Here is an 8,492-nt window from a genome sequence, read left to right as displayed (position 1 = left end):
TGTTTCTCACTGCTCGTGTGTTGCTTTTGATTTAAAAAACAAACAACAACCCCCCCCCCCCCAGCAGACCCCAACCCCTCAATGTTTTGATGCTGATACCTGTATGAAGTGGAAGGCGTGTTCTTATGACGTGTTGGTGGTGGGACCGTAGACAGATCGGTGTCCCTTTTGGGCAGCAGTGACATTGTTCTCCTGTGTTATTGGTCTGTTCTAGCATTCGGGGATAAATAGTTCCAATGCTGAAGTGCTGACACTGTACAATGTGACAGAGGCGGACGCTGGAGAATATATTTGTAAGGTCTCCAATTATATAGGGGAGGCCAACCAGTCTGCCTGGCTCTCTGTTCTGCCGAGTACACAAGGTAACGACGTTTTCTAAAGCAAGCTGGATGTAGAAGCTGGAAAAAACGGTGCTTTGGGAGACTGCAGGCAGCTTGTAGGATAACTCTTTGGCCTTGTGGTATATCTGTGATCCTCCTCTGGTGATGCAGCTGGTGTCACACCAGCAGCCATGGAAAAATCCCCACAATACTCTGTGTGTGCCGGGAGCGCTGGCTTCTGACGCTGGTCTTTGTTCTCTCTTGTGCTTGGTGTCTGTGTCTGCCTTTACGTCCAGTTTTGTTGTGAATTCTGCACACTTTACCGTTCACGTACAGGGTACTCCTTGGATAATGTAATTATCACCTAGTTAGTGTCTATATACACGTGCGTGTGTGTGTAGGTATATGAAATGTTCACATAAATACCCACTGAAGTCAGCTCACTTTAGTCCCTTACGACTTCCCACGTCACCTGCGACTGTGCAGGGTGGGAGGGTTTTCCAGTTGTTATTCACCCGTTATTAACTGGGGAGTAACCCACCAGTAATAACAAAGACTGGCAGCAACATGCCTGCAATTAAATTAAATTTGCTTGAAAATGGTCTGGTAAAAACGTGTTTATTTGCTAGTCCTATATTTCAAATAAACTTTTTTGAATGGAACAGAGACAAGAAGTGTCAAACAATAATTTCTCTCAATCTCCATTGTAAAGACCTTGTCGTGGATGCCCTGCTGTGCCCATCTTGGGCCAGCTGGAACATTCCAGGTCTAAATTTACTCTGTTTGAGTTTGGGTAATCACGGATACACTGACTGGTTTGGTGCATAATGACTTGTCCAGCCAGAGATTTAACAAGCATGGAAAGAGACCAGAAAAAAAAAACCAAAAAAACCCCAAACCACCTACCAGATATTTTTTCAGTCTCTAACATTTAGAAAAATATATTTGATTTTATTTCTGTCTCCTGGTTATTGAACCTTTGGGGTTCATTTTTTCTCCATATCTCTGAGAGCTACAACTGTTCTTTCTTGAACAAGAGCTGAGATACCTTCCGCTCTGCTTCGAAGCAAACCACCAAATATGACCAGACCAGACTGAAATGAGATTTGGCAGCACTGCGCAACACACGACATTTAAGCGTAGTCCAGCGGGTGATGCAAGAACCATACGCTGCTTAAGACGGCTACTAAGCTGTGTCTTTTGGAGCAGAATTTTCCTTTTTTTTTTCTTTTTTAAATCCTTTCAGAATATATTTTTCTAGTACATTCTTTCCCCTGAAGCAGGTGACTACATGTGAAGGATCCCACATTCTGTCCTACTTTGTTTGCTCTTTCTTTTTCTTTCAACTTTCTGCTATTAAAAAAGAAGGAGACAAAAAAAAAAGCTTTGTGGGGTAATTTTTCCATGTCATGTGATTGCATGCATGTTTAGCTGGTGAGTTTAGGTCTGGTGAAGGGTGTTGATTACTTTCCGAGGTGAGCTGGGACCTGTTGGTAAACGCCTTTTGGAAGAGGGATTGTGGATGGGGAAGGAGCTTTGCATCTCTTCCTCTGCAGCCCTGTGGCTCCATCTCCCTATCCACAAGAATTCTCTCGATGTCTAGCTTTTTCTCTTGCTTCCCTCTTCTGTTTTTTTTTAGGCTGCCGGTGTTAACACCACGGACAAAGAAATTGAGGTTCTCTATATACGGAATGTAACTTTTGAGGATGCTGGGGAGTATACATGCTTGGCGGGTAATTCTATTGGGATATCCTTTCACACTGCATGGTTGACAGTTCTGCCAGGTATACACTGCTCTCTTTCTGTGGTTTTTCCTCTTTTTTATTTTTCCCCTTGTTGATTGCTGCAGAATTAGCACAGCTTCTGTCTCAGAAAATGACTTACGATGACTTCTTAAACACAGTTGTCTCAAGCCAATGAATTGTTCTGTCACACATTTGCAACTCCAAAAACCCAACAACAAAAAACAGGGGAGTGTGGAATGACTGTTGCACTTAATTGAAGTGTTCTCACATCAGAAATGCTAAGGAACTGCATTTCCTTAGCACTTCGCCGAGATAACTGAAAATCAGCACATAAAATCGTGGTAAACTTTTTCAAGAGGAGGAAATTCAAAGTTTGTTGTGAAGCTTTGGGGCGAATTTGGCCACACTCATATCCTGGTTCATTAAAACACCTGAGCTATTCAGTGCGCTGAAATTCACTTTTATCTGCAATCCAAACCTCTTCTGGAAACTGGAATTTTACTGCCAGTGGGTTGTGTACAGAAGCAGTGCCTTCCGTATCTTGGGAGTCGGCTCCGTGCATCTTTGAACATTGCATGCTCTAAGAAAACAAGTAGCGTTTGCTTTTGCTGCAAAGCATGTCTTGCTGTTCGGGGGTTGATGGTGTTTCTGTCCTTAAAAGAAACAAACATCAATGTGCTTTATTGCCTGAAAATTGTTATCAGCTGTTGGAAGATGTAACTGCAGTTGATTTTGACACCAGTGAAATGTTCTCATTTACAACCGTTGGCAGCTGCCTTAGGAGTTCCTTTGAAAAAGCAGGAACCACCTGAGGTGTGCTGGGTCATCCTGTGCTCACCGTTTATTCACCGTTAGTCCCGAGTAAAAGGCACCAAACGTGCATGCGCGTGTTGCTGAGGTTCGCATTGCGGGAGTGAGGTGTTCCCGCTGTCTGCAGATAATTTCTTACCGTTTACTAAAATACGCTGAACAAGGCGACTTCATCACATCTCAGTCTTAGGAGATCACCGAGCCTGTGTGGTCTGTCACCAATAGGCAAAGGCGCGCTTGTGTAGAGCTTGCTTCTGCTAGCAGCGTTTGCATTTTGCAAGTGCTTGAACGGCATTTTTTTAACCCGTCTTCTCGAATGAAATACTTTTATAAGCCTAGAATGAGGCATGAGAAAGTTTCGGCTTGGATGTGCATTGCTTGCGGCGTGACTGCTGATTGCTGCGGGATGCTGTTTATCCAGGGCCTGAATCCCAGATAGGGGGTCAGGGGCAGCGTTTGCACGTACGGCTGTCTCGAAGGTAATTTCCAAATGGTTTCAATCAGAGAAACAGCTCTGCAGGACCACTGCCACCAAAATCTGATCTCACAGACTAGTAACCCCTAGTGAGGTTACTGGAAACGTGCAGCCCTCGCAAAAGGGGACTTGTTAATTAATGCATCGTTAGCGATTCAGCTTTTGCTTGTGTTATGCTTTTTAATCCACGATTGGGCTCTTTGAAGGCCCTCAGGGGAGCTGGGCACCCGGCATGAACCACAGGTCAAGCAGCTGGGCAGTCGAGTCCTCAAAACCCTCTTAAGACCCCTAACCTGAGCTTGTAAACATGGTAAGGGACCAATTCATCCCATCTTCCCTCTGTATTTTGAGATCCCAGTGAAAATTTGGGATCAACAGGCAATGCAGACTCAAGCCCAAATTTCTGTTTTCAATTTAGAAATCTTTTAAACTAGCTAATTCAATATTTTACCTTTAGATGTGTCTTTCTGTGGTTAAAAAGAATTACAGTGCTTTTCAAGTGTGATTTGAGTAACCAAATAAACTCGAGCCTAGTCTGAACACTTCAGCGCTGAACGATGCTCGATCACCCAGTATTTCAGTGTGTACGTATCTGCCTGTCTAGGCAGACACATGTCTATGGGTGTATCCCTAGATGCACAAGCTCACACTTAACGGCGAGCTGAGAAGTCAGAGCAGTGATCTAGAAAGAGAAATTACTCCCAGATTGCAGGATGGCCTCAACGTGCACAGTACTGTGTACATCACCCGGCAGGAATTGCTGGTGTTTTGCCATTTCAAGTTGTTCCAAGCACTGTGCTGACCTTTGACTGTACTGTGTGCTAACTTTGTGGCATGATTGTTCCCTCCTCAAAACTTCCAATCCAGCTCCTGAAAAAGAAAAAGAGTATCCGACGTCTCCAGACTACGTGGAAATAGCAATTTACTGCATAGGGGTCTTCTTCATCGCCTGCATGGTGCTGACCGTCGTCCTGTGTCGCATGAAGAACACCACCAAGAAGCCTGACTTCAGCAGCCAGCCCGCTGTCCATAAGCTGACAAAGCGAATCCCTCTGCGCAGACAGGTAACAGAAAGTAGATAAAGAGTTAAAAAAAATTTTTTACCAAACAACTAAGCCAGCGCATCCTTCCGATGGAAGCTTTAGGAAGGGGGATAAGCAAGCAGTACACCTGACTGCAGTAGGGGAGGGGTTAGTCTGGCGCCTAGGAGACTGGCCTGGGCAGAAAGGGCAGCTCGGCTCAGCAGCCCGAGGAGGAACGTGAGAAACGGAGCGTCGTCTCTATTAGCAGCCCGGAGATGGGAAAAATGTATTCAAAGTATTTTGGGGGCCTGATCCCGCAGCTCGTTGAAGTCAACGGAAAAATTTGTACTGCCTTAACGGACTTTGGAGCAGAATCCTTTTTAATTGTGTGTTTATAATGTTTCTAAGGTGACTATTATTGTAGTAACTAGGTACCAGTCACAGAGAGGTGTTTTTCAGGAAGAATTTTGAAGACTGAGTGGAAGGGAATTTTATAGCCAAGCATCCAGAAACCACCCCAAAATAGAAAAGACTGTAATAAAGTAAAAATAGGGGTGATACTATAAGAGATCTCAGACAATTTGATGAAGATGCTGATGCTTGTGAGTGAGGAACAAAAGCAAATGGCGGATTTAAAATGCACATAACCTCATCTCATCAAATACGTTTTACAGTTGCTCGCGGCTGGCAGTGAGCGTGTCTGGAGAGGGGCAACACCAAGAGCAACAAACCCGTTGAACGAGTAACGGGACTTTGGCTTTGTCTCAAGCCATCACGTGCCAAAACAGCCTCCGTTCCCACATACCACCCTCTCCTGAAAGTCTTGTTTCTTTTGAAGCTGGTGTTTAGCGTGTTTTGATTTTCCTGCAGTGAGACCCGTGAACCCACCAAAGCCACCGCCAGGTTTCGGCTCTGCGAGGTGGAGGGGTGCTGGGGTCGGAGGCGGTGGCTCACCTTACTCCTCAAGGCAGGGACCATCTGCAGGGGCTGGACATGGGGTCCGGGCAGGGGAGTTGGATCGGAGGGTTCACTCTGGGTCCCTCTGCACCACCGATAGGTTGTGCAGGATTGTTTCTGTGGCCTATCCACAATATCGGGACTGTCGGAGCAATAGTGTGCCTCCAAAAAGTTCTTCAGCCCGGGGAGGTGTTTGGTGTCTAGAGTGGGGGCGCAGCTTGCCCGTGCGATTTAGAAGAGAGCTACTTTTTTCTGAATGCCTGTTTCGTGGTTTCTGATCTCCTGGTTGAAGATATGACAGAGCAGTAATGCTTTAGCTGTCTTCCTCTGAAGTGCAGTATTTTCCAAAATCGAGGGGATGGGGGACGTGAACTTTGCCCCATCTGAAAAATATTTGTTTGTTTTATAAACAAAAATGTTAATTCTTGCTTTTTCTTACTTTCTTTGCCGCTTTTTGGTTTTTTGGGGTAATTTTATGATTTTACTCATTAGCTTGGAAATCACTGGGAAGAAGAGGGGCTTTTGACTCTGAGTTGATCAGAAAGAAAGATGACAAGCCTTCAGCTCCATTCACCATCTCCGTGGCTAGAAATCCGTGCAGTGTTTTGGACAAAGGAGGCTTTTCACCTATAGTCGATTTAACCAGCGAAAGACATGTATCAGCTGCTTAGATAAAAGACATTTACTAGATTTCTGCCCAAATATAAAAGCATCATGGTGACTCAGAGATAAGTTGACAGCATAAAAAATACGCTGGGTTTAGTGTGAGCTCAGTTGTCTGAGTTGGAAATGGTTCCTCAGGGGGAGAGTATTATTTCACTGTGTGTGACAGCAGTGCCAACCGCTGCCCTCTGTTTGGTGGTGTGTCAGTAAATGATGCAATGTGGACCTTCTCCAAAGCTGTTGTTTTCACAGGGGAAAGAATCTCTGTCTTACGACGTGCTTGTCAGATGGGTTGGGGTTTTTTTGTTTGGTTTTCTGTATTTTCTTAGCAAAACCAGCATTTTGCTTTTTAAAGGGGGGATAAAAAACCAGCATATGTTTGTAAGTGTGAATCCTGTTTCAAGCCCTTAGCAAAAATTCCACTATGCTCAGTTCTCCTGAGTACTTTTTTTATGAGCAGGCGTTTCTCGTTGAAGGGCCCTCTGCTTTCATATCCTCTTGCAGGAGAATATAACTACTGTAAGTGTTCAAAGAAAGCGGAATTTCTGTTTCGATGTTTCACTGGTCTTTTCACTGAGGTCTGCAGTAGCTCGCAGAGGTGGGGTGAATGAGCAGTCCCTGAAGAGTGGCTCCTCACAGTGCAGCTTCCTTCATTTTTCAGTCTGCATCTCCGTGGTCTCTAAGGCTGCAGCAGTTGTTTAGTTTCTGCATCTTCTAAAGCTGGTTTTAGATTTCATAATTGTTGTCACAAATGAAGAATTAAAAAACAATCCAGGAGGGTTTGTGTTTGCTGGGGACGTGTTCCTGGGTTATTTGTTCTGCTGTACTGCCAGGTTTACTTTTTGGTTTCAGTTTATTTGTATTTCAGGGGATTTTGCCTCCCAACCCTGATCCGTCGATCACAGAAGGCTCTCCCTTTGCCTTTGTGCTGTGTGTGGGGGGAACAGAGAAAGTGGCCGAGCTGATGGCTGAGAGCGAGCAGGGGAGGTGCTCGTGGCAGGTAGACTGAGCTGGGCAGAGGTCCCGGGCTGGGCAATGGCATTTACTGGAATCCCAGAGAAAGGAGGCGGTAGAGTGGGGATTCCCGATCCTGTGTTCAAAGCTCTCTGCTGCTGGGTCAAGCTTCCTAAGGATCCTGACAGGAAAACCATGCTGGCTCACAAAGAGGCATTTGCGGCGATGCCGTCTGGTCTAAGTGGGGTCAGAGTCTTGCTGGGTGACATACGGTTGGGTGTGCAGGGCTGGGTTCTCCAGTGCTCCCTCGCCTGAGCTACTACAGGATTTTATCATTCCCCACACGCAGGTAGGTTTTTCCCTGCCAAAATGCGTCTCTTTCCACATTCGTAGGAAGGGTCATGGTGAAGTCAGAAGTTATCAGTTCCCTCCCCCTACAACTCTTGGCCTCACGAGGGTCTGGTTCTTGGTTTTTGAAATAGAAGCCGCTTGAGGGGAATCCAGCGAGCAGCTCCTCCTCTCCATGTCAGAGCAGGGAGGCACCTGCTCTGATGGTATCAGCCACTTTCTGCAGAGAAGGACCAGCCTGTGAGGGAGCAGGAAGAAGAGTTTGTAGGATCGATCATCATCAATTTAAAGAATGGGTTTTAGGCAACAGGTTCACTGAACTGAAAGGTAAAGAGTAGCCTTCGATAGGATAGACATCTGTTTTGTAGAACTTACTTTTCTTTTAACAAATAAATTATAACTGAAGCAGACATCTCTTGTCTCAGTCCCATCTCTTGTGATTTGCCCAGTCCTAGTTAGTGTTTGTCCTCGCTGGAACATTTTGTTAGTGCTATCACAGACAGCCTGTCCGGTTTGGAGCCCCTTGGCTTGGGAGGGTAGCCGTGTCTGGAGTAGGGAGGAATGATTTCCTGTGCTTAGTCTTTTCAATATGTTCCTGTTAATTTATACCTACTGTTGTTGCTGAGTCTAATCCTCCATAAGGATTTAATGAATGCATCGGTGATGAACAGAGACTGATTGGTTTAAAGTAAGACTTAAGCTCACCCAGCAAAATAGTTAATTCAAAATGATGATGGCAGCTGAAAAAGGAGGAGAGTAATGTGGAACAAGGAAAGTAACCCAGTATTTCACATAGTACTGAGCTGTAAGACAGAATGAATTTGAAGGAGCAGACTCTGAAGTCGAAGATACAAACCCGGCGGTAGGATATGTTGCAAAGCATTTGCCTTAAAACCTGGCTTAGTGTCGTGCTTGGTCCTTGGGTTTCTCTCTGTGGAAATGGTTGGCTTGCCTAGCAGTGCTGGTGGGTTGCTTGGTGCGTCTCGGGAGGAGTGCTCTTCTGGAGGGTCTGCTTCCAATGTCAGCACCTCACATTAGGAATCCTCAGGTTCGTGTGGTGCATGTAACCCCCTGTTGTCCTAGATCCAGTCACTCGGCTGGGCTGTTTCTGTCAGCAGCTGATGGCATCGCTCACTAATCACATTCACGTACGTATCTGCACGTGACTCCACATTAACTCCTACGGCAGAGCCTTCAG

The 8,492-nt window shown here is 45.5% G+C and overlaps 1 protein-coding gene across 1 annotated transcript in view; it reads left to right on the top strand.

The window, feature by feature from the left end:
- The window catches only part of FGFR2 (fibroblast growth factor receptor 2), an 81,215-nt gene that overhangs the window by 50,970 nt on the left and 21,753 nt on the right, over nucleotides 1-8,492 (top strand). Inside the window, 2 exon segments of the mRNA XM_010145076.1 lie at nucleotides 215-362; nucleotides 4,218-4,435. Coding sequence (XP_010143378.1) covers nucleotides 215-362; nucleotides 4,218-4,435 — 366 coding nt within the window.

This window comes from Buceros rhinoceros, unplaced genomic scaffold, assembly GCF_000710305.1.
Source record: "Buceros rhinoceros silvestris isolate BGI_N320 unplaced genomic scaffold, ASM71030v1 scaffold19941, whole genome shotgun sequence".
Lineage (NCBI taxonomy): Eukaryota > Metazoa > Chordata > Aves > Bucerotiformes > Bucerotidae > Buceros > Buceros rhinoceros.
This window is presented reverse-complemented; position numbering and strand designations above follow the sequence as displayed.